Source organism: Syngnathus floridae, chromosome 10 (assembly GCF_059516105.1).
Source record: "Syngnathus floridae isolate MCC-2025c chromosome 10, RoL_Sflo_1.0, whole genome shotgun sequence".
Lineage (NCBI taxonomy): Eukaryota > Metazoa > Chordata > Actinopteri > Syngnathiformes > Syngnathidae > Syngnathus > Syngnathus floridae.
Window position 1 is genome coordinate 3,792,621 of NC_142422.1, and position 24,333 is coordinate 3,816,953.

Genomic DNA, 24,333 nt, shown 5'->3' on the forward strand with positions numbered 1-24,333 from the left:
GAGCATGATTATGCAATATATGAGCATGTGGATTTTAAAGTACCCTAAAATGTTACAATCACAAACTTAGGGTGCATTGTGGCACTAATTATATGTACTCATTAGTTATTCTGTTGTTTGTTTTTTATCACAGTGGCTAAAAAAGTCAATTATAATTCACAAGCGGAGATGAAATATTCCTCACTTGCGAATAACGCTGCTGTTCTTAATGCTGAAAAGAAGTTGTAAGAAAGGCATTTGAATTAATTTGAAATACTTTAAAGGCTTTGGGGGCACTTTATTTCTACATTCCAGGAAATGGTTATGGACAAATGCCCATAACACTGGCTGGTCATTGTACTGGAGGATGTTTATCGTTTTATATCCGGAAACAAGTTTGGAAACGTTTTTGTTATTTTAGGATCTGAATGTTTTTCAATCCAAATTGCCCAGAGCGCAGTTGCAAGTCTCAGTTGGAGACGTGTCTGGATGACATTAAAACGACGTAACTGCGGCTAGAGATCCTGCGGAAAATGGCTGAAATGACCGAATAAGGAATTTTAAAGAGTAGCTTAGTAACTGAAGGTTTGTTTTTTGGGGAATATTTTCTAGTCAAGACGTCTTTTCCAACATGGATGACGTTGAAACACAATTAGTTTCTCGTGTAGATACTGAAAGCAAAAAGCATCGGAATAAATCAGCTTTGGCTGAGTCGGAGTGCCAAGTCTCCTTTTCATTCAGCTCAAAATAGAAAGTCACTGCTTACGCACGTCTCTACAACATAGTTTGGGCAGTGCCGGGGTGGGAGTGATTTGTGGGGGTGGAGTAACAGAATCGCAGAGAACCAAAAGTATCTGGAAAATGCCAAAGGGTGTAAATCATTGGTTTGGTCCGCAGGCAACTCCCAATTTGAGTAAAAGCCACGCTGCATTCAAAGCATGTTTGTAACATATCGATTTACACGCTGTCTCATGTGATCCGACAGCCTGTTTTCATATGATGAACCCAACCATCACATAAATGACCTCGGTGACCCCCCCCCTCCCCACTGCAGTAATTGCATCGTAACAGCAGAGGGCAGCGCTAAATACAATTGAAATACGGAATCGTACGCAATATTTTCTTCATTTAATATCGTTTATCTCGTGTAGATTTAGCTGGAGATAGATTTATCTATATTACTGTATACCTTCAAATCGATAATATATAATTTAAAGATTGAAATAAACATTGTCACAAATATAATTAAGTTGTAAATGATTAAATCTACAAAAAATAATGTAACGGATACCAAAATGTCAAACATATTTTCCATGTTTACACATAATTTATTTGCAGCAAATATACGTCACCCCCAAGTCATCAAAGCGAGAGAGGAAATACTCCTCCGTGGTTGTCAAGACAACTGTTTTGCTCCAAATCAACATAACACTAAACAAAGAGAACTAAAAGCAGGTTAAGTCCAAAAGGTTATTTAATACCCACACTCGCATGGGAACTTCATGATTGGACATCACTCATGGTGAGTTTTGTACTTTCCGCATATCTATTTTTATAACAGCAGCAGGGACCGCAGCGTGCCTCGGAAAATGCGCTTGATAACATTTATTTATTCGCTAGCCTAGAAATGAGTTCATTTATGCGGTATATTGAAAAGTACTGATATTGATTCTGGTTTGGAAGCAAAGACAATTACACAGCGCTTTATTTATTCATCAGACTTTGTCCATAACGTTATGTAATATATGGTCCTAACTTTAATGACACCTTCGGTGATAGATTTTGAACAAATATGATTACTCGAGCCATCTAACTGGAATTATCCCAGCGAATGTTTGTTTAACCGTTATAACTCTCATTTCCAAACACAAGGTCGATTCTCACCACGGTTTATATGAATTATTGCTATCGCGAATGGAGAACGATGGCAATTGCGTAACCCACGGACAGATTCATTGCACAATGAGGTACTTTAACACAAAGGTCTGTCATAAATTGAAGCAATGAGTTGGTCTTTTCTCAGAACTCCCCCCCCCTCTCTCTTTCTCTCTCTGGATGGGAGCCACACGACATGGCAACGGACAAATAGATTACTAAATCCAGAAGCACGTGTGGGAACTCGACAGCCCCACGACTTGTCCTCTTTAGTTATTTTTACATTCAAGAGTTGTGTCAAAATGATGCTTATTAAAAATAGCAATATTTGCAAGGTATCAATTCACGTGCAAGTATGGCTGCGTGATTCAATGATGACTGATGTGTACACTAGGGGGAGCCAAATACAAAAACGTCAAAATAATATTTTGAAAAAGTCTGTATTTGATAGAAAAGGCTCCGGTGACTACATATTTAATACTCTTAAGATTAATGTGTGAGCAAGTCTGAATTGTTAAGGGCTGAAAAAGCAGGCGGATAATTAAATGTACAAGTTTTATAAAACGAGATTCTAAGATGTTTTATTTACACAAAATATAACACAATATTTTCCAACTTTTTTTTACTTCCCGACTAAGATGTCTGGTTGTGTGGTGAGTCGTGCTAACATTTGTTAATCTTTATTTACTCTTAATTAATCATTGACGTTATGACAAATTTTTTGCAGAGTAGCAGACCAAAAACAATCTTACTTGATAGCAAATATTTCACATAGACAAGACACAAGTATGATCGAAAACAAATAAGTTTATTTTAGTTAAATAACGTTTGTGGCAAACTATTTTGCATCTGTTGAGCCAAAGAATGATCAGAGAAACAACCGTTTGACAAAATGGCGATGTTAATCATGCACTTAGTGGTCTTTTGGACAACAGAACATTCCCTGTATTTGCGCTCATCTTGAAGTTTGTGGTGTATATATATACATATTTATTTATTGTACAAAAAGCAAAGTAAATAAACCAGGCCGCCAGGCTTTAGCTTGAAAACTCTAAAAGGAAAAAATAAATTAAGAAAGTAAGCAGACTCATTTTCAAAACAGTAAGACTTCAGTGCCAAATTATCACTCAAAACTAATGGAGCGTTTTTATTTTTTAACAATAATTAACTTCTTTTTTCAGCTTTTTTAAGAACATTAACAAAATGTATGTGAACTATCTTCACTTTACATTTGTGACTTTCTGTTTTTGCATTTCAGTATTATAACTTAAGTGTGCTTCACTTCATTTAACACTTGAATGAACATTAGGAATGTTAAAACATAGCCTAGAACATTGTCTGTACAGTTTGTGAAGATTTTATAATGCGATAGTTTGGACTTGGTACAAAGGGTTTCTAGTCATTCCTCGACCACAACGTATGTTCACTTGCATTCTGAAACATTGTCCGTACTTCAACCATAACAATATGACTTTTCTTCTAATAGTTAAGTCTCCAAAAATCCTGTGGATTACCAGAACGTACCAAGTTGAGGAAGAGTTCAGGCTTCAGAACACCAAAGCACCTGAAACAATGAGCCAAGTCCAAAAATCAAATGTTTCATTTCTCAATCACCCTTGATTTCAAATGTTTTTTGTTTTTTTTTTAAAGGCAAATCACGAGCTGTCATTCCTCCTCATATTTGAGGAAGAGACATGAACTTGGCACAGAGACTCATGCAGCTGTTTGGGCAAACACAAACCAAGGTTCTGAAGCACCCATCCATAAGACCCTCATTCTCGAGTTCTGGTGCACAATGACCAGAAATAAGTCCTTCACGCATTTCATTTCAAACACTTGACGCAGTTGCGCTCTGCAGATGGCGGAAATTCTCATCCGGGTCATCTGACCCTGGATCGCTTGACAACAATGGTGCCAGCGACCATGTCGTACACAGTCCTGTTGTGCTGGAAGAACAGAAGCGTGACAAAAGCTGGGAAGAAGAAGGCGATTGAAAAGTTCTTGCTCAGGGCTCGCACAGTTGATCTGTCGAGAAAAATAGTGTAGTTAGAGCGGTGGACAAAAAAATCCCAACCTTCCTTTCCCTCCCGGGATTAATAATATACTCACGCAGACAGAGACACATCAGTTGCCGGCACCACGAGGACCCGGTTGGGCTGAACCAGAACCGAAGAGTCGCATGTCACAACACGGAGTCCAATAAGGAATTTTCCTGGGGTGGCTCCTCCAGCTCCCCAAATACACACAATCTGCAAGGACAAATAAGGTGATCTACTTACAAGTAAAAATATTATAAAAATGTACACTGCTTGTTCGAAGGAGAAAAAAACTTGAATTGTTGCATATTATTATAATTATAAAAATTGTAGTTGATTGATTTCATGTCTTAAGTGTTGACTTGTACGGCAATATTACCCAAAACATTCCCTGTACTCCTCAACAGTCATGACTCCTCACCTCATAAAAACAAACTAATATTGGGTACACGAGAGCAACCAGCATCATTTTCTGCAACTCCTCCATGGACGTTTCCTCATCTATTTCATCGATGATAAAATGCATCGCAAACTTGGATACATCCCTGAGTCAAAAAGAGAAGCAAGGTAGGTTATTTCATATCACAAAACAAACTTGCCAACGTGTCAACTTTGCCATTGCATGAACTTACTTTATTCCACTCAGGTGCATAATACTTATGATAATGGTTGCTTTGATAAAAAATAAAATGAAAAAGTCCACAACTTCAGCCAGGAGTCTTTGGAGAGGTGAGGGGATGGTGTACTCTCGACCTGGAGAATGGATTCGTAGGCTGGGTTAAACAGTTCATGGAGGAGTAAACACATAGAGCTTTTATGAATAGCAAAAATAAAGTTTTTGTTGCAGCAATTTTTAATGCATTTATGTTCTGCTATTTACCTGGCCTACGTGCGTTGCCATTCTCCTGTGGCAGCTGCTGCGGCTGAGTGGGCACTGCAGCCCCGCCCGCGGCTTCACCTCTTCGGCTACTCGGGGATCCAGAAGTGGCTGCATTGAGCGATGACGGGACACCGAAGTATTGACCGCTGGGATCGAGACGCGATGTCGACGGTACGTTTGCTGACTGTAAAACACACGGGTAGGACATGGCTGCTGACGCCGCCAGCCAGCTCTGCCAAGTCACATAGCCGGTGGAGTATTGGCACATCCACGCCTGTAACTTCTCACAATACTCCGCGGTGGTGCACTTTTCAGGTACATCTTTCTCGTCTTTGGGTTTGTCTTCTCTCTGTGGATCTTCTCCTCCGCGGTGTTTAAGCGCATTAGAAGCTTTACTTTTATCGGAGTCCATCATGTTTGTGTTTTCAGTGTCCGCCATATTGGACGAAGGTGACGCAACGTTGACGTCACTCCAATAGTATTTTCTGAGTCCAGAGGGGAGTGTTGCGTAACTGTTGGAATTTACAGTGTAGTAAATTTAGTGTATTTCCTTTTAAACGGTGTATGTTTGTGCACGATGTAGTTGAGATAAATTCACTGTTGATTAATGGGGGGGGAAAAATCCCACAACTATTGGTTAAAAATAAATCCCACACGCTGCTCCCCCTTCAAAACAAAATGGTACTGGCCAAATTCGCTAACTAATTCTTAAAATAGATTTTGGACATTTCCAACTTAGAGTTATTCATAGATGAAGCAAAAGGATAAGTAAATGTAAATAATTTTGTATTCACAATTTAAAATTTCAACCAGATTATTGCTTTTTATTTTTTCAAGACAACCAGTAACTATTAAATTAAATAAAATGTAAATTGAACATTTGTAACTAAATACTTTTAACTAACCAGTTATAGGGGAAAACTGCTTGATTTTGAGACGTTAACCAGGGGATTTTTGTCTTTATAGAAAAAAAAAAAGGGCACATTTAGTGGCCATTATGCTCCACAGTCATCAAGTCTGGCACACCAGGAGCCCACTGCCCCAAAGAGGCTTAATTAGGACAAATCCAGTCTGTGCATCCAAGACAAGAGGCCTCGCAAGTGAGGGGGGGGGGGGGTCACAGCTTTGACCTCAAGAGGGGATTTGGCCACACCACCACCCTGTTTCAGGAGACTGCCGATACAGTATTAGGAAAATGTCTTTGTTCAGAACAAAACCCCATTGTCAAAAACACACAAAAAAAATCCTGCCCGTTTAGTCATACATCAGAGTGACTCAAGGTGACTTATTAGTGAATGACAAAAGCCTCCTTAATACAAAGTGTGAAGTTGCAGCCAAAACCACACCCCTCTGACAATACTAAATTCCTCCTAAGCACAAAAGACGCCTTAAAACTAATTCTTGAAAAGACTGTTCACATGGTCGAAGAATGTCTGCAGACATGACTGTTCTTGTTGCAACAGACTTCAATTTGAAGGTAAAAAAAAATTAACTGTGGCCCTCAATAGACTTGAACAAAACTTTTTGCAAGAACAGAATTTATGGAAAACAAATCTGAGTCACTCCATGAAAAAAAAAACCATCTGTCACACAAACTCAGTTCTTCAGATTTTATTGTATACATTTTTTTTCCCCCAAATGTTCTTTGTCGTTCAACATGCATTTCATTATTGCAAGGCTGGACTTAAGCTTCCTTCTCATAGGTCCTCAATGCAACAACATCACCCATGATACATTTCTATGGAGACAAAATTCACATAGTTAAAAGGTTACAGGTCAGAAAAGAAAAAAACCAACTTTGTGAAAGCTTTCAACAACTTACAGCTTCCAGTTTGCCTTCCTGGATCTCTCGTTCCATTGTTGTAGACTTGCCATCCCACGTCTGCTTCTGCACAAGTTTGCCATTCTCAAAAGTGAAGATGGTCTGCAGACAGATTTTAATTTTGAGGCTGGCAAAATGCAACTCATTCAAATGTGTTTATTTAAAACACCCACCTTGGTGTTTCGGTCATCTGCCGTGTTCTCATCGAATTCCTCGTTGAGCTTGAATTTGACTTCTTTGGTCTTGAAAGTGCTCTCGGACCTCATGGTGATGAGGCCTGAATCATCCACGCTGATCACAAGGTTGGGCTTGACCATGTTGCCCATCTGTCGGGTGGCAAATCCCACACCTCCGTACCAAACAACATTTGCTTCAATTAACACCAAGCAAGCTCAAATGCTAAAATGAAGTTTATCCTTACCAATAGCTTTCATGTATTCATCAAAATTCTCACTGGCAGTCAGCTTCCAGGTTCCGACAAATTGCTCAACCATGGTGGAGTTAACTTTGTGGTTCCGAGACACAAAAATGCAAGTCTCCCTTTGGTTGCAGGACGCAGACGAGAGGACAAACTGACACGATGAGGAAACGATACATTTGAAGCCCAGTGGAGCGCACGCTTGATACGGAACCGCCCAATAAGAAGCAGTTGCTGCCATTGCCATGGCAGCAATGGGATTAAGAGGTGTGTCTTCAAATCAAATTCTGGTGTGTGAGTCGGAACAGGAAATTGTGGCGGTGCCCTCGTTTGAGTTATTTGAAAAACTAACGAATATTTGATTAATGTTGGCAGTTTTGAACAAAAAGAAGCATTTTTTATGATCATTTAATATCTGTGTGGTGGGCAAAATATGGCCCAGGGGCCACATACAACCCACTCTGTTCTTTAAACTGGCCCCACTAATATTCAACAAATTATTTAAGAATTATTCAGTCAATGTTACTAAAGATAAACTATATATTTTACATCCATTATTGCAAATAATAAAATAAAACATAAATAATTTACATATACATTTTGCATAGAAATACAGTAATTGGTTCAGTATAACTAAAATAATTATAAATGCCATTTAGAAACAATAATTTATTTTTATGCTGGAAGAAAAACACATTTGAGCTGATAAATGACCTGATAAAATCAAAATGAAAAAAATCTCTGCATACTAATAAGATTACAATTACATTTGGGATTAAAAAACATATCTCTATGTTTTTGATTTATATTTTGTTTAATTCAGCAGTGACCTTAAAATTAGGTTATGCTGCATCAAAACATTTTTTTTATATATACCTTTCTGTAGGTGCGATATCTAACCACTAGATGGCGTAAGAAAAGCGTGTGCCTGAACCTGATGGCGTGCCATGAGTTTCAAGGCAAAACCTGGATAAGAATTCCTATCCTGATAACATACTAATGTTTATTATTAGTTTCTTCCGGAGTTCTCTTGCAGCCATTTTTTTGTACCGCCAGTTTCTCTATGACGCATTGCAGTCTGGAATAGCACCCCCCAAAAAGTCTCCACAGATCCAATCTTCATTTCTCTGTTGCACTTACCCTCAATCGGGTGTGGATGTATTACTGTTTCCAAGATGTTGTCTTCTGCTAAATGCTAACGCATGACATATTCATTAGCATCAACTGACATCCACTTATTATGTCATAAATTGAGGCTGGGCTGGGCTGGATGTATGATGGCATGTGCACGCCGGCCTGCATCTGCATACATCCAGATGCCATCCCAAGAAGTCCTTTCCTTCTGGTTTTCATCAACACTTCAAGCCCCATTGATGGTAGAACAGAGGCTACGGACAAAAGCTGTATATACTGTACAAACAGTGCTCTGAGCGGCAGCACACTGACTCATTCTTTAGTCTGTGTGAGAACGGAGGGGGACCCCTTTTAGCTCCTTTGTGTTGGTGTCTGTCAACAGTGTAGTTGCAGGCCGGGCCCATTGTGGCGGCCAGTGTTGCGTATTGACACAGGGCCTCGCTCAGCTTGTTCCCAGGGTCCAACCTGGGGACTCATGAATAATGGAGCGAAGATCCTCCAGGCCAAAAGGGAAATGAAAAGTTGGGCTTGGCTTCTTGTCGACATGAACTGTTTTCTTTTACATGCCAGTAGATTGAAGTGTGCTCATGCCACTGATTGTGTCGCTGCTGCTGCTTGGTCTTGTGCCTTGCACGCTGAGAAAAAAAACGATTGCTTCAATCATCGTATTGTGAATGGCAGCCACCCCGAGTTCCACCAACAGGGGGCATCCCTTTTAAATCTTGCTCCCAAGCAGGTCCAAGCCATCTGCTGAAAGGCTCACACAACCTGAGTGGTGTGCCCTCCCTGTTTTCGACTTTATGAGACCACTCCATTCAGGAGGGGGGGGGAACTAGAGGCCAGCGTGGGCGCCGCATGTGCGTGTGTGCAACAGACAGAGGGCAGAGCGGTGCCTCTCGCTTGTGTGCTTTGAGCTTTTCCAGCTTTGATCTTCCTCATCCCTTCATCCTTCCACGCCTCCGGCTCCTGGTTCGTGTGGCACACCGACGGCGGTGCAAGGTGGCGGGGCGAGGGAGGGCTTTCACAGAGAAGCTAGTTGTTCGGTCATTAAAGCGCGAGGCACGGGGACCCCTGCCCAAGGCGTAATGCCACCGGGCGCAGATTGCAGTGGGCGGCGGGGGGACGTTCTAAGGGGGGGATGCACGTACTGTACAGTTCTCTGATTCTCTTTTATGCTCTTAGATCCCCCCCACCCCACCCACCAGTGGGCTGGAATTCTTATGTGAAAAACAACCACCACAGCGCTTAGAGGCTGCCCTCATGACCTCTAACATGGGAAAGTCCAGCGTTCAGCTGCTAGTTATATAAAGCCTGCCAGAGTCATGACAATCCCTGATGAATCGCTCCGGCTTCTAATATCTCTTAGCATATCACATGGAAACATTATTTTCTGGGGCGTGATGTTTTTTTTTTTAATTGACAAAGCTTTATATAGTCTGTGTCCATCGTCTGAGTTATCATGTGAATATTTATGTCAGAAAGCATCCTTATTATCCTCCCCGAGTATGATAATCCTCAGACGTATGCCCCCCCCACCTCCCCGCCCCGCACCCCCACCTGCTGAGCTCAGACTGGAAAACACAGATGCGAAGGCACAGAGCAGAACCCCTAATTGAAGATTAATTGGATAGCGGGGGCACTTACCTTTGTTTAGACATGTGGTAAGTGTTAGGCCGTGACAAGCGACTCGGCCGTCTCAGCAGATGACTGCATTTAATATTTCATGACTCACTTTCAGGGGAGGGGTGGGGGATTTGGGTGGGGGGGGGGGGTATTGCTCCCTTGCGGAGCAATCAGTGCGTGCTCAAGTTGATGACAGCGATCGTGCATGTCTGCAACGCCCTCCTCTGTGTAGTGGCAAGTGCTGTCTAACCTTTGCTGTCAAATCCAATCAGCTGCGAGCGGGGATCAATGGAACAAGTGTATCGTTCAAACGTGTTTAATTTTTTACCAGACATGACAAACGTGGGGGACGATTGCGTTTTTTGGATTTGCCGTGCCAGCTTTTAAGTTTTAAAACAAAAACAGAAAGATAAATACAGACCGCTTGGTTTTGTGTGATGACATACATGACTTAAAAGTTTCGGGTGAATTTAGAGGCTTATTCCTAACTGTGTGATCCAAACTCTATTTTTATCATATTCTAAAGGCCCACTAGCAAAGCAAATCTCCTTTCGGATAATAATAGAGATGATTAATGAGCATGGATAATGAACACATGACTATCATGTACATCAGCTTGAAATAGAGCATGTGAAATTATGCACAGAAATAAGAATCAATAGAACAACAGGGATGGCAACAGAGTGAGGAGTGGCCATTTTGGGGTAAAAGGAGCTGTGCTGCTAACTAACGGGACTTTTGCTGCAGCTCACTGGCAGCTTTGACTGCAGCAGAGAGTAATGGGGCTGGCAGGGCGGAATCAATTACTGGCCACAACACATTTTCCCACAGGATCGGAGCTTGGGAAAGCAGCGCTTTACTGCAATGCAGACAGCTGGCACTGAGCATCCAAAGAAATGTTTTCATATCAACTCGTAACTCACCCGAGTTGCGACATGCTAAACGCTGCGTTCAAACTCGGCCTACGAGCGACTCAGTTATCGCCTTCATGTAGTAGATTTATTTTAAATTTCAGGGTTTATAGTTTACTGTGTGAGGAAGATACATTTCAATTAAGGCTCCAGCACGCCACACACACACAACCCCATTGATATGCAAACAGTGTTTTTCCTGCGGCGACATAATGTGTGGCCTTAAAAGTAGCCGGCTCCACCGTGCCGCTTTCTGCAAGCAGGGGGGGGAAATCACGTGCTGTCTCCTGTTGCGCTTATTTGGAAAGCAGCCTTGTGATCTGCCATCTCGCCTTTGTGGACTTGCTAAGTTAAGTGTTAATGGGGGAGCATACTTGTAAACGCCATGGGCACGGTCATTGTGGGGGCGCTTGCTGAAGGAGCGTGCACCATTGTGGAAAAGACCTTGGAATGGGTGCAATGACCCAGTCAAATTTATTGATTTATTTTATTTTATTATTTATTTATGTATTTATATTTTCTTGAATTTTTTGGGCTTTGCTTCTTTGTATAAAAAGTTTCAGATCCAGATTATTATATTGTGGGAATGGAGTGGACTCCATTTTTACTCGGTAACTGAAATGTGTATGGATTAGGTAATCAAAAAATGTTTTCGTGCACAACTATTGTCTTGAGGAACACAAAGACTAAAAACAGGGCTTTGTTGTTTTGATTTGCACCCTACTTGCATATTTTGTATTTTTCTCTGTCTGTGCTTTCAAAAACATCCACTTTGAAGTCCCTTTTCATGTTTGCACTTTCAGACTCAAAAGCTGTCGTAAAGCAAAGTTGTTTTTTTCCAGAACTGCGGAGTCAACGGTCCCTTTGGGGGGGATTGATTTTGCCTTTTTAATAACACTTTGAAGCAGTGCCCAACCACTGTCGTGCATAGCGCGGAACACACATATCCTCCATTTTCACCAACACTGTTTACATGGAAACAACAATGTCGTCTGTTTCAAAAAAACATCCTCTCGGATTTCAAATGTTTGCATTTCCCGTCTTCGTCGCGGTTAAAAACCGTGGCGTGCAAACACCTCCTTATAGCAATCAACGTTGTTTTGTTTCAACATTCTACCAGACGTCCAAGCGGTCATTCAAAATCACCATAGGATGCTTTGATTGTTTACATTGAGCGCGAGTAACCCAAAACTTTTGTTATGGGCGCCTGGACGTCGAAATGCCGGTGTCATTTTAAGGAGGAGGAGGGGGGAAAAATAAGATTTGGAGAATAAGACAAAGAAACAAGGAAGTCAACACATCTTACCTATCCAAAAAGCACAATGAGAATCGATGCCAACAAAGGCAGGAAAGTAAAGAATGAGAAGTAGGGGAGGGGAGGGGGGGAGGGAACGATTGGAATGGGTCTCAAGCCTTGGTCCTTTCCCTGCCCAATATAGAGCTTGGGTGCTGGCTGGAACCAGAGGGGGCAGCCAGGAAACTGTGCTTCATAGGATAACATTGTTGTATGGAAGCTGTCTGGGAGACGTTTCCCTTTGCGGGAGCAGCTATTTACAACCGGCATGGGTGGCATTTGCTTTTTCTTGCATAATGCGCCATAGCTCAAAAGCGCACCTTTTTGTGCACGCGGCTCCATTGAGCGTGTCGGCCAACACACACACACACACGGTTGTTGACTGACAGGTATAAGATATCAGCATTACACGCAGGCAGGATGCAGGCACGGCTGCGAGCGCCGCTGCTGCCGACAGCCTCGACGGTTGACATAGTAAATCAATCCTGATGGGAGGGCGGGTAGCACGGAGGACAAGGAGGGGGGCGGGGGGGGGGTGCGCTGGGACTCAGCCGGGCCTCTGTCAGACACGCTCAGCCACTCGGCCGGCCAGAGAGAGGGGGACTGTCGACGGGTGGGAGAACGCTCGCCGGGAAGCGCTCACACGGAGATTGAGTTACCACGGAATTAGATCAGGGCTGTGGGAAACAGCACCTCCTAAACACACTCGCGACCGCACACACATAAACACACGCAGACCCGCCGGCACACACTCGGCCTCGCACACTATAAAGGGTCACCAAGGGAAACCTGAGGGGAGATGGAGGAAGGCAGCTGGGCACACGCCAGTTTCAAACAAATGCTCGCTTATGCCGTTTAGCTTCCTCGGTTTGACGAGACGCCGGTTCAGCCGCGGTCAGCGGGCGCCGCTTGGCTTCTTTCGGAAAAAAAAAAATGATCACATGAGTCAAGTGGAGATTGGGAACATGTTTAGATGCGGCGAGGTGAAATGTCAAGGATTCTGCAGGGAAAATCCTAATTATGTTTAATGGGCCAAAGGAATGTCAGCACTAATGTGAAGGACCTTGACAGTCAGGTGTGACCAGAGTGGGTTTGTGTCTGCATATAATGGATACCACATGACTCTGCATTGGAGCTGATATCGTTTTGGTACTATAATAGCATCAAAAACAATACTGATGTCTTCCCAAATACACTCAACATACCCCCCACCCCTCATCTTCTGGTAAAGTCATTTGATGGTTTTGACTGGGTGAAGGGCAAGAAGAGGGCAGACACTAATGGAGCTGAACTTGTCCCATTACTAGCTGACTTTTCAGGGTGAAAAATGCAGTTTTAGCCTTTATATATATGCGCACGAAAGTATTGGGACACCTGGCTAGACAGGAAGTGGGCATTGAAGAAAATCGGATTCACATGCTGCCGTGGCATAGCTTTTTTTTTTTTTTCCAAATGTGTGTCTGAACCTATTTTATCCCAAATAGCCATGGCTTCTCTGCCAAATATATTAAATAGACTTTTGTTAAATAGACCAAATATTAATATATAAATATCCATGAATGGAGGGAAAAAATAAATCAAAGCTGCGGCTGTTCATGTATTTAGGGGAAAGTTTGTTGCTGACAGGACAGAGATGGTGTGAACCCTAACCCCCCTGCTCCGCTCTCCTCACGACATCAACAGGTCGAACGAAGCTTGGAAGTTGTATCTGTCACCGCCGCAACCTGGCTGACATTCTGGGAACAGCGTGCAGGCCAGCCGGACGAGCGGCCGGCCTGCAGTTGCTCCCTCTCGTCTGCACTTGTCTGGAAAACAACTGACCCGGTGGACGGAGCAAGGAAACAGCTGCTCCTCTACAAGCTACTGCAATGGAAGACAGCAGGAGGGTCAACACACACACACTCGCCCCTCCCCCACTGATGGCCTTACCAGACTTGTCAGTGCAGGATTAAGAGCTGACATTGTCTACGTCTTTCATCGCAACAGAAGGGGAAATGGCATTTAACTTTTCAATATAGCGTTCGTATTTTATTGACCTGTCTGCAATATGATGTGGTCTTCTTGTACAGCAAAGGAACATTGGCAGGAACAGGCGATTGTAAATTTGAGTAAAGAGGATAGCATGGTGGACAAGTGGGTGGCACGTCTGCCTTACAGTTTTGAGGGGTTTTTTTTTCTCCAGATATTCCCCCCCTTTCTATGATAGGTTAGGTGGATTTAATGACGTTTAAGGACCAGGTAGTTCAAAACTAAATAAATGAGCAGGTAAACGGCCATAGACTCAAGGGGCAAAGAGTGAAAATAATTTTTATTGAAATGTAATTTGTATGTGCCACCCCAGTTTCATGGCAATTGCCTGTATATTTTTTTGCATAATCCTGCTAACTAATTAACACAAACACTCGAGCTTCTAATTAGCATATCATCTACATATGCGGATGCCAGATTAGCGCTACCAAAACACCTTGATATTGACCAGATTTGACCTTTGTTTTAATAGTTTTGGTGATTTAATTTATACATTTTATTCAAATTGATCAGGTGGACGGGCGGACTGGTGACCATTTCAGGGTGTACCCTTCCACTTGCTCAAAATTTTCCTTTGAGGGACAACATTTGAAAATTAAAGAATATTAATTGTGTGTTAATGCAAAAAGAAGTCATGTCCTCCAAATGTCACTGTGGCCCACGTGTCCAAACTAAGAGGCTAGATGGCGCAATGCAGGTCAACACCCCAGCATTGCATACATATGCATGTTTATGTATAAACATTAACTCAGTGTGTATCGATTACACTTTAGAACACAGACGTGGAAAGCTACTGTGTTTTATATAGTGCGCCCTTTGACCCCGGCAGATTAGCAGGGTCAAAATGTTCTCACCTTCCGTGGACCACCCGTGTCCCCGACCGGCACGAGATGACTGACACGCTTTCATAGGTCGACGGTGTACATAAGTCGGCGTGTATGTTTGTTCATGTCGCTCATAAGCAAAACCTCCGCTCACACTTTGGTGAAGCTTGAGCTTCTAAAAACATTTCTCCGACTTGTTCCCAGCCTGCAGTGGGCCAACGCGCTCTGATTTGTGGATGAATGATTCCCTGGGAAGCTCAGTCAGTTGACCTGTTTGCAGTTTCCTAGGAGAGCCCGGCAACGCCGCCTCACTCATGTTGGGCCTCCCGACCGATTCAGAGCCGTGGTGGAATCACACAGCTGACGGCAAACAATGAACAACACACTCTGCTAATAGGCCGTGTGTCCTGCACAACAGTAAAGAGGGCGACCACTGATGTGCCCCCCCCCCAACAATCAGCAGGAGAAAGAGGGCTTCAAGCCAGGAGGAACTGTTAGCGGGAACCTCAATCTTTGCACAGTTTTATTAGCATGATTAAATTATTTAACAGAAGTCTAGTCGTTTATCTAGTGGATGGATGGATGGATGGATGGATGGATGGATGGATGGATGGATGGATGGATGGATGGATGGATGGATGGATGGATGGATGGATGGATGGATGGATGGATGGATGGATGGATGGATGGATGGATGGATGGATGGATGGATGGTGGAAAAGAATCAGCCTTTATAAAAGGCTTTGAGGGTTTTATTTTTTAATCATTATTTTTGACAGATTATAATATATACAAACTCGCTAGATTTAAAAGATATGTCAAAAAGAAGACAGGCCCACAATAATGATAATAATCATAATAATGCATATAGGACATAAAAATATACACCTTGATTAGATTAGATAGGCTGACGTCATCTAGTAACTGCTCAAATGTAATAGGCTTAAATTTGTTCAAACAGCTCTCACGTGACCTTGTGTGCCCCGCCCCCTCGAGAAGCACGTGAGCCAAGTTAAAGTGACGCGGAGTTGAGTTGTTGTCACTTCTCCAACGTCAACTCCAGTGAAGACATCATGAAGCGAAGCAGCAATTACAGCTCGTCCGACAGCGACTTGGACGACAACATCGAAGTGGAGAAAGACAGCGGAGACGAAAATGGGTCCGTTCTTCCATTCACGTTTGTTATTTTGCATTTTCCAACCGATTGTTTTTTTTTGCTCAAATGTGATGTCATGTTACAGACCGGCGGATTCTCACGGCTCAATGTCACCGTCCACGACCACCACTCAAGTTCAAGCCAGAAAACGACGTAGAGGAGTGAGTAGGACTATTTTATTTTATTTTTTTACTTCACTTACCGCAGTGCTCCAAATTATATTGTTTTTTAAAAAAAATATTGTTTATTTTTTTTAGATCATTGAGAAAAGAAGACGGGACCGCATTAATAATAGTCTATCTGAGCTGAGGAGACTGGTGCCGAGTGCTTTTGAGAAACAGGTAAAATGATACTACATTTGTTTTGTCAAGCTAAATAGCTATGCATAAAATTGTCCTCGTTTTACGACGTGGTTTACACGCAAGTCAGAACGTGCGTCGTATTGTCTTTGCTATACGTACAGATTAAAAAAAATATGATCAATAAGAGCTAATATGTCCCACATACTTTGAAGGCATCATTTACATACAATGTTATTGCCTTTTTTATTTTATTACTATTGGGTTTTAAATTTAGCTTTTTGTGTATCTATGGGTTTTTCACTTCACCTGTTAGGGGGCTATTCATTTTTTGCTAACTCAAAATGGGTATTTTATAGTCTCCAATAAAAATTGAGCCAGTACTCATTTAGGACTCTAAGGTTAAGTTTTTTTTTTTCTTGTTTGGCTTTGCAGGGGTCAGCTAAATTGGAAAAAGCCGAAATACTGCAAATGACTGTGGACCATCTGAAGATGCTCCATGCATCTGGAGGCAAAGGTAGGAACTGTCAAATATGATCATATGTTATTGCATGATATAGTGGACTCCCTTTTGTTGGTCAATATTTGCAATACAGAGCTTTAAACACATTTAAGTGCAGTACAGCACACTTTTTTTCAAATGGCCACTACCATCTAATAACCACTATTAAAATACAGAAGCATAATAGGCTGAAGCGTTCAATTAAAAAACTATTTTAATATTATTCTACTGAGGATAAGTAATTTAAAAAAATGGATGGATGGTTGTCAGCAACATCATACACAGGCAATTAAATATAGGGGGAGTGTAAATTTTCATAGATATTGATTACATTTAAATACATATGGCACCTAAAGAAACACTTTTTATATATTAAATCCAAATTTCCCAAAAATGTAAATACAACTTAACTGCAATCAGGCATTTCTTCATGTACCACTAGAGGGCGACTGTGGACCATTTGTGATACTTTTGTCAAATATTGAGAATCAATGGACTCTCACTGTACCAGCATAAACTGCTGTCATTTCAACACACATGGAGCAGCAACACAATATTCAAATGTGTATCTTCTCATTCATTATTAGATCAGGGTCTCCCTGTATGTATCTAATTTTGTGAGCGTCTCTTTCAGGTTACTTCGAGGCACACGCACTGGCGAAGGATTACCGCAGTCTTGGCTTCAGGGAGTGTTTGGCCGAGACAGCTCGCTTCCTGAGCATCATGGAGGGCCGGGACAGCGCAGACCCCCTTCGCATACGTCTGGTGTCCCACCTGAGCAACTACGCGTCTCAGAGGGAGGTGCAGGCCGGACTGGAACACTTAGCCTGGGGCTCGGCCTTCGGTGGCGCCCCTGCTCCCATGCCCCATCCCCTACTCCTGCAACCCCCCCAGGGCAGGACACCGGCATCCAGAGGGAACAGCCGCCCGCCTTCCACGTCGTCCTCGGAGACCTCTGTGACACCCAGACTCCTGCCCCCGACGGAGTCTCTCAGAGCGCCCCCCAACGGCTCGCTGCCCCTCAGCGTGGGGACCTCCAAGCTCTCGCCGCCCCTCTTGTCGTCCCTCTCCTCGCTGTCGGCCTTCCCCCTCTCTTTTGGTGCTTTCCCACTCGTATCCCCGGCGGCCCTCGGCGCAGTCGGCCCCCCCTCCACCCTGTCCAAGCCTTACAGGCCGTGGGGCACGGAGATTGGAGCTTTTTGAAGACGGCAACTGGACTGAGGGGGGCAACAGCTGAACTGGGCCACGACCACTTTAACATCTGTTTTTCTCGCCCTAATAGACAGGTGTATGCAACAAATTGGCCTTATTTGATTGTTAAGAATGTCTTTGCTGTTGGCCATTTTTCCTATTTGTTTAGAAGAAAAACCGAGCTCGGTATGATTGTATTTTATAAATTCAAACCGACAACTAATTTAGCTAACGCTAGCGGTTTGAGGACCGAGACGCAAAAGTGAACTCAGTGCTCCACCTTTTCAAGTTGTCATGGAACAACATAATGTACGTATTTAATATAGAATGACATAATTCAATCTGCTTGTTTATATCAGAACTATTTGGGGAAACTAACTTTCTCACATTGGGACACTTGCATTTTTATATCTGTAATATTTTTGTATCAATAAATCCCAATCAGAATTCACTTTTATTGGCCAAGGAATTTGTTGGAACCGTACTTTGCCCACACCTGCCTGACACCATCCCAAACGAGCCTCATTACCTATGCGAAGAGGAAGTGCTGACACAGCTCAAGTGTTCAGGTGTACCTAACGAAGTGGTCACCCAAAAACTCATAAAAGCTCATAGGAAAGTAATGAGGTTCCTTTTATGGACTACAGCGGCCATTTCTTCGCTTCGTGCCAGGTAAGTAACCAAATCCAAGAGTATTGTTACCCTTCTGAATAGACAGGAAATCATTAAGAGCCACGGGAAATCCTTTACAATGTTGCCCTGACCTCACCGTCTTGGGTTGGTCCAAAACGGAGACAATAGTGTGAACAGGATGCGGACATTGGAGGGAAGCGGTCACAAGTAACGGCAACACACACACACGGCAGCTGCGCCTCTAAATCACTGTTCAACTCCAAGGGGAGATTTTTTTTTTTCTATTTGAATGTTAATCTCAGAAGACAACTCATTGAACTGAAGAAAATCTTAGACAATTGTTCGAGGCTCTTGTACAATGAGAGCTATTTTTTGGTTCTGACTTTTGCTCCACTTTCTGCAGCACTTTTGTATGTTATTTTTAAACGTCAGCTTTACAGATAAATGCGGTTTTTGCTCTGTTGGCAGTAAAGTTTGTTTGTGCTAACTATTGGCACCACCTTGTATTGTATACCAAATATGCTTCTTGTTGTGTTGCACTTTAAGAAAGAAAATATCTGCCAGAAAAATTATCCGTACCCCTTTTTTTTTTTTTTTTTTTATGTGACGATGTCTCAACATTAGCCACACTGAACTTTTGCCCTCATTTGGGAAATGGAGGCGTCGTCATAGTTCATAGTCAAGATAAAGCTTTTACTGCCACCTGCTGGTGGCTGCTTGCAATAGCAAGTCTGTGGACGACCTGGCTCAGAGGTTCACTAGCGGGGCTTAAAATAAAATCCAAAAAATGATACATTATTTTTAAAGGTACATACCTATATATATGGGGACTTGCGCACAAATTAAACATACTTTAGCAGTTACTTTAGATATGGGCTATTAAAAAGCTGTAAGTTTATTAACACGGCGATTAAATATAGGCAACTAAAGAAGTGTACTTAATGATTCAATTAAGACGCATTGTACATATGTTTGAAAATAAGCCGTTCTTAAAGATTCAAAGCCACTGCATTGACCTTCAAAACTAAAAAACAAACGTTTGCATACCACTAGAGGGAGCCGTTTACCACATAATTAGTACAGACAGTATATTGATCCGGTGTTGATTATGAATGGGTTGGATGCTCAAAAACCATCCGTTTAATTATTATTTTTTATATATTTGGATGTAATCACTCTCCAACAGAAAACCATTCATAACATTTGATCTTTTATTAGGCAGTTGACACACTCTCTTGTCTCTTCGTAGAAACTCATGAGATGGTGCATGCCATGTTCACAGAACCCCAAATCTTTATTAAGCAAAGCTTTCACAGAGAAATTCATCATGAAGGACAGGGAAGAAAAAGACAAGCAGCAGAGGTTGCAGGCAGATATCAGCAGTGCTGTATATTAAAAAGAGACTACTAGTTCAGTGTGCTGAATGTATACTAAAGCAATCCCGCATCCTAAATTCAAGGCCAACCACGCCGCGTGTTACGATCCTTTTCTCTTGCAGCCAAGCGAGCACGCACATCGTTTTTGTTCACGTAATCAATATTACAATCAGAGAAACGTCTCGGAGTAGAGATGCATGGTACCGATGCGTCAGTACATTCTGGTGAAGGACTCGATAAGGAAAATGGCCTCGGGAATCTGCATGTATAGAAACAGTTGGCCTTTTTTTTTTTTTTTCTTCAAGACATTCCGAACCATAATGAAGCACCAATTAACAATTGGGCTCATTGCAAATGGACATTTTGTTTTATACATTCCAAGCGTGCGTGAGGAAGCAGGTGGCTTGTATTTGTTTAGTCTACTTTATTACCTCAGGTACACCGTACACCCAACATTCTTCACAAAGACACAAAAACATCATCGTCATTGTGACATCATTGTCATTATCGTCATCAGGAATACATAGCAAACGTCTGTCTACATCCAACTCACAATTCACAAGAAAATAGTGGCGGCATCCAACAAAAAAACATTGTACAGTGCAGTATGGAGAAATCAATAGCTTGCTAGTTAGCTAGCTAGCTAGCTAAGATTCAATGGATAGATAGTTAAATAGCTAGCTAGCTAGTTAGCTAGCTAGCTAAGGATAGATAGATAGATAGATAGATAGATAGATAGATAGATAGATAGATAGATAGATAGATAGATAGATAGATAGATAGATAGATAGATAGATACCCAAAACTAATATTTACAAAATAAGACAGATCCCTCAAATCAAGAAATGATTGCAGCTCTCAAAGATGAATGACACGGATTTTTTTTCTTTTGTCGTCATCGGTAATACTGAATTTGATTGGTTGATTGATTGCTGAGTGTTTTGATGTGGTGAGGTCCTTCACCTGTCGGGTGCTCCAGGTTTGCATGTTTATTTTAGGGGAGTGATGAAGTGATGGATGGATGGATGGGTGAATGGAAGTTGGGACTTTAGTGCGGTGCTCACGCTGTCATCACTTCCCTCATCTCTTTGTTTCTGCGCACCAACGCTGCGTGTCTCTCCTAAGAAAGAACATCATGACACCCAAGTCATGTCAAGAATTAGTTGTGTGATATCACAAAGCCCCGGCTTTTTATATCTACTCGAACATTTCGTGTCACCTTCTCCTGTAGACGCTCCATCATGGCTGCCAGATGGGCGTCGCGGTTCTCCTTAATCTGCTCCATCTTCATTTGGAGCTTCTCCTCAGCCATCTTGCTGAAGTTGTTGTTCTCCTCCAAAGCCTTGAACAGCACGTCCCTCTCATGCTCTCGCTTTTCGGCCAAAGCCCTCAGCACCTGTGTTTCCTGGAGCTAAAAAAAACCCACATTGAATCATTCGTAGCAGGCGAGTTAAAATGGCGGCGTCTTCCGCTAGTCACCTTTCTCCGCTCTTCAGCTGCCTCCAGTTTCTTCTCAATGTCATCCAAGGAGATGTCCCTCTTAGGGGGAGAAGCCAGGTTGTGGCTGACATCTGATACTGGAGACAGGGGCTTGAGAATCACCTCAAACGCCTGTCCGGAGGCCCGCTTGTTGATTGGCTTCACCTCAATATCTGCTGCTAGTCACATATATTTTGTCAGACTTCAAAACGATAAAACTGGATTATTGATTCTTACCTTCCAACTCATTCAGGATCTTGTTGCGTGGTTCCGGGTAAAAGCAGGAGCAGATGAGCGAGAGGACGGAAAGCTCCTTCATTTTCTCCTTGTAAGCTGCAAGTTGGAACATCAAGACATCATCCAGGTGAGTCATCATTCCAGTCATGTCACCATCCCGCAAAAGCATTTAGTAAAAGTTCGTTAAGAGCCCGTTAATAATTCATTGTATTCGTTTACGTCGAGGCTTAAGCAAGCGTTTGGCTTTAATGTGGCTTATCACGAGGGGAGCCGGATATGGACCCAGAAGCTGGCGTGACACCAAAGTTGAAAAGTCTTTATAAAGTATCAACAGAAAGGTCAAAGCTAGACGTTCTTCTACTGACAACTTCTCAGAGTAACCTGAAATGTATCGATCAATCCCTCGCTGACATTTTCTCATTTCCACACATCTATTGCGTTGGATGTCCATTAGAGTGATAAGGAAGCTAAGCATGTTAAATAATTTCATTTCCTGCCTGGTGTGCAGTTGAATTTGATGGGCTGGTCTGTCTTCACCTGCTGCTTTCGTGAGCTTCTACAGTATGTGATGAGGTTGCCAAATACAAGTGCAGTTCTCACTGCGGGGCCGGCTGGCCGGCTCTGGCTAGCTTCCAGCGCCCAACCTATGCCTTCTGTGTTATTTGGTTTCCTTAATCCAGATAGGTGGCCCTTGTTCTGAATGCTAAATTAAAAAACTTGACTTGCAGCTAGAATGCATATAAAATGACACTAGAAAATATTTTTTATAATAAGTAATCAATAATAGATCTGTAAAATATTTTGAAATATAAGTATTTGTAATTAATGGTAAGGCAACAAGTGGAATTTCTTTTCTGAAACGTCATAGCTACACCCAAAATTAGTATTGCGCAAGCTTTTAGAGGTCAAACTTAAAAAAATAAAAATCTCCAAAGCCTGATGTGCTAGGAGAAAGTACAGATGTGTTTTTTAAAATCTGTCAAAAAAAGGACATATAAATCTGTTTTTGATTAAAATTTGTTGTTTACCGCTGTTAGACAAAGCTCAAGTGGGGAACAAAAAATGGCCCAGGAGAGGATTTGATCCAGTTCGCCCACATATGCTCATAATTCGAGTAAAGGTTCATTTGATTGCTGCAGAGTTGGGGGGGAAAAAAAATTAAACGGCCCCTCCTAAAAAATTCCCGATAATGCATTTCAATGGAGTCAGCCAAATAATTAGGAAAGGACATTGGAGCAACCACCCCTTGCATCATCTTGTGACCTAAGGCTCCTTGAGCAAGGCACCTGACCCACATGACTGTAGGATGACAAAGCGGTTTAGAAAATGGATGGCTAGAATTGAAAATAAGTTTTGGATTTTGTTTTAATTGACAGCCAGGTATTCAATTCATCAAGTTGAATGGCATAATGTAAAAATTTGAGTTGCACACTAAAAACTGTCAGATGCATAGCTCTCAAAACTCAGCTCATATTTGATTTCAGTGCATGAAAACAAAAGCTAAACCTGATTTATCAAAGTAATTCAAAATGATCAAACAATGCACTCATCATGTAGCTTCGTTGAGCATGGCTGCTACATGTTACCGTCGCACCCCCCCCTAACAAAGGATGATGAATCATTACAGTATTTAATTCATTAATGGCGATGAATAATGATGGTTATTTTAAAGTAAAGGAATGGGGGGGAAAAAAGGTTTGAGGTGTTCAAGTTGGTAGCCTAGCAGTGGAAAAAGTGATGACGCCCTCTGAGGCCTCAATGGTGGGCAGCATCAGCATCTTGGGTGGGGTCCGTCTGCATTATGCTGCGTATTGGGGCCGATGGAGTGATGGAGACGCAGGTAGCACAGTCAAATTCTAAATGCACTATTGTAAACATCTTAAATGACTTTTAAAGGAGACAAATGCAGAATTACATATTTTATGTGGACGGGAGGATAGAAAATGGCTAATTGGTTCATGCTTGCGTCGCACCGCCAAGGAGACGAAATCATGCAATATCACCGCATGAATCAAACATAGAAATCCATCATTTATTGAAATATCATAGTTTATATTCACGCATTTTTCGTATAGGATTCTAAAGTGGTCATTTGTCACATGACGCACCTCACAGACAACACAGGCCGGGCCGATTAGACCCCCGTAGAAATATGCAAAGAAAGAAGCATCAATTCTTTTTTTTTTTTTTTTTCTGTCTTTTTGTGTAATCGTGATTGGAAAGGAGAAAAAAATGCTTACCGGTTGCTGTTTTGGCCATGGCTGCAGGGAGGGTTGTACGGCGAAGATGTGAGGGTCTGCTGCTTCTGTGCTGCTGTGCTGCGTTCAGGTGAACGATGAAAATGCTCAAAGCAAGGCACTGAGTCAGCGGCAGTGGCCAAGGGGCGGATCGGGTGGTGGCGAGGAGGCGGGGCCTATGTCCTTTGACGCATGCGCACAATGTACGGGATGCACCCGTTGAACCGCTTGCTATAGTCCGTTTAACAATCGCACCGTGGTCAAGGTGGAGATAGATTTTATGTCAAATCGATTAAAAGCTAGAAAAAGGCAAACATTTGTCGCGTTATAGGCACCGGTCATATTATTAGGTACCCCTGCAATGTGGCTGGGAATTGTCAAATAGTCGCATACAGGCTG

The 24,333-nt window shown here is 42.3% G+C and overlaps 5 protein-coding genes across 8 annotated transcripts in view; 2 read left to right on the top strand and 3 right to left on the bottom strand.

The window, feature by feature from the left end:
* itga8 (integrin, alpha 8) overlaps positions 1-7,164 on the top strand; it is a 50,531-nt gene extending 43,367 nt beyond the window's left edge. The window contains exons 34-36 of the mRNA XM_088387614.1: positions 3,968-4,120; positions 4,298-4,457; positions 4,805-7,164. The gene's annotated coding sequence lies outside the window, so the exon portion shown is untranslated. The remainder of the gene's footprint in view (positions 1-3,967; positions 4,121-4,297; positions 4,458-4,804) is intronic.
* LOC148391919 (protein FAM8A1-like) lies at positions 2,644-5,248 on the bottom strand. Its single transcript, XM_088387631.1, has 5 exons — positions 4,771-5,248; positions 4,523-4,643; positions 4,312-4,435; positions 3,964-4,103; positions 2,644-3,879 (listed from the first exon to the last, which is right to left on the bottom strand). The coding sequence occupies exons 1-5, from the start codon at positions 5,207-5,209 to the stop codon at positions 3,735-3,737; spliced, it is 969 nt and encodes a 322-aa protein (XP_088243757.1). The 5' UTR covers positions 5,210-5,248; the 3' UTR covers positions 2,644-3,734.
* On the bottom strand, positions 6,367-7,205 carry LOC148391920 (fatty acid-binding protein, adipocyte-like). Its single transcript, XM_088387637.1, has 4 exons — positions 7,014-7,205; positions 6,766-6,941; positions 6,593-6,694; positions 6,367-6,508 (listed from the first exon to the last, which is right to left on the bottom strand). Exons 1-4 carry the CDS (start codon positions 7,084-7,086, stop codon positions 6,455-6,457), a joined length of 405 nt encoding a protein of 134 aa, XP_088243763.1. The 5' UTR covers positions 7,087-7,205; the 3' UTR covers positions 6,367-6,454.
* On the top strand, positions 7,144-18,423 carry LOC148391921 (hairy/enhancer-of-split related with YRPW motif protein 1-like). 3 transcript variants are annotated; one of them, XM_088387635.1, is made up of 6 exons: positions 7,144-7,277; positions 15,786-15,983; positions 16,066-16,141; positions 16,238-16,321; positions 16,715-16,796; positions 17,416-18,423. In XM_088387635.1, the coding sequence occupies exons 2-6, from the start codon at positions 15,898-15,900 to the stop codon at positions 17,982-17,984; spliced, it is 897 nt and encodes a 298-aa protein (XP_088243761.1). In that variant the 5' UTR covers positions 7,144-7,277; positions 15,786-15,897; the 3' UTR covers positions 17,985-18,423. The 3 variants fall into 3 exon arrangements, with proteins under 3 accessions (XP_088243761.1, XP_088243760.1, XP_088243762.1); XM_088387634.1 differs by lacking the exon at positions 7,144-7,277 and adding an exon at positions 13,798-15,317; XM_088387636.1 differs by lacking the exon at positions 7,144-7,277 and having other exon boundaries at positions 15,546-15,983.
* A 1,379-nt stretch (positions 18,424-19,802) lies between these two features.
* On the bottom strand, positions 19,803-24,106 carry stmn2a (stathmin 2a). Of its 2 annotated transcripts, none has more exons than XM_088387647.1 (5): positions 23,938-24,106; positions 21,698-21,793; positions 21,461-21,636; positions 21,201-21,392; positions 19,803-21,101 (listed from the first exon to the last, which is right to left on the bottom strand). In XM_088387647.1, exons 1-5 carry the CDS (start codon positions 23,954-23,956, stop codon positions 21,042-21,044), a joined length of 543 nt encoding a protein of 180 aa, XP_088243773.1. In that variant the 5' UTR covers positions 23,957-24,106; the 3' UTR covers positions 19,803-21,041. The 2 variants fall into 2 exon arrangements, with proteins under 2 accessions (XP_088243773.1, XP_088243772.1); XM_088387646.1 differs by having other exon boundaries at positions 21,461-21,639.
* Positions 24,107-24,333: the final 227 nt, after the last annotated feature.

Coding starts and splice junctions, on each gene's coding strand:
- LOC148391919 (XM_088387631.1), bottom strand. CDS start 5,209: ATGGCGGACACTGAAAACACAAACATGATGGACTCCGATAAAAGTAAA. Junction 4,104..4,311: donor TATTAGTTTGTTTTTATGAG/GTGAGGAGTCAT, acceptor TTGTCCTTGCAG/ATTGTGTGTATTTGGGGAGC. Junction 3,880..3,963: donor ACTGATGTGTCTCTGTCTGC/GTGAGTATATTA, acceptor TTTTCTCGACAG/ATCAACTGTGCGAGCCCTGA.
- LOC148391920 (XM_088387637.1), bottom strand. CDS start 7,086: ATGGTTGAGCAATTTGTCGGAACCTGGAAGCTGACTGCCAGTGAGAAT. Junction 6,695..6,765: donor CAGATGACCGAAACACCAAG/GTGGGTGTTTTA, acceptor ATCTGTCTGCAG/ACCATCTTCACTTTTGAGAA. Junction 6,509..6,592: donor AGGAAGGCAAACTGGAAGCT/GTAAGTTGTTGA, acceptor TTGTCTCCATAG/AAATGTATCATGGGTGATGT.
- LOC148391921 (XM_088387635.1), top strand. CDS start 15,898: ATGAAGCGAAGCAGCAATTACAGCTCGTCCGACAGCGACTTGGACGAC. Junction 16,142..16,237: donor CCAGAAAACGACGTAGAGGA/GTGAGTAGGACT, acceptor TATTTTTTTTAG/ATCATTGAGAAAAGAAGACG. Junction 16,797..17,415: donor CCATGCATCTGGAGGCAAAG/GTAGGAACTGTC, acceptor CGTCTCTTTCAG/GTTACTTCGAGGCACACGCA.
- stmn2a (XM_088387646.1), bottom strand. Junction 21,640..21,697: donor GATCCTGAATGAGTTGGAAG/GTAAGAATCAAT, acceptor ATATGTGACTAG/CAGCAGATATTGAGGTGAAG. Junction 21,393..21,460: donor CAGCTGAAGAGCGGAGAAAG/GTGACTAGCGGA, acceptor GGTTTTTTTTAG/CTCCAGGAAACACAGGTGCT.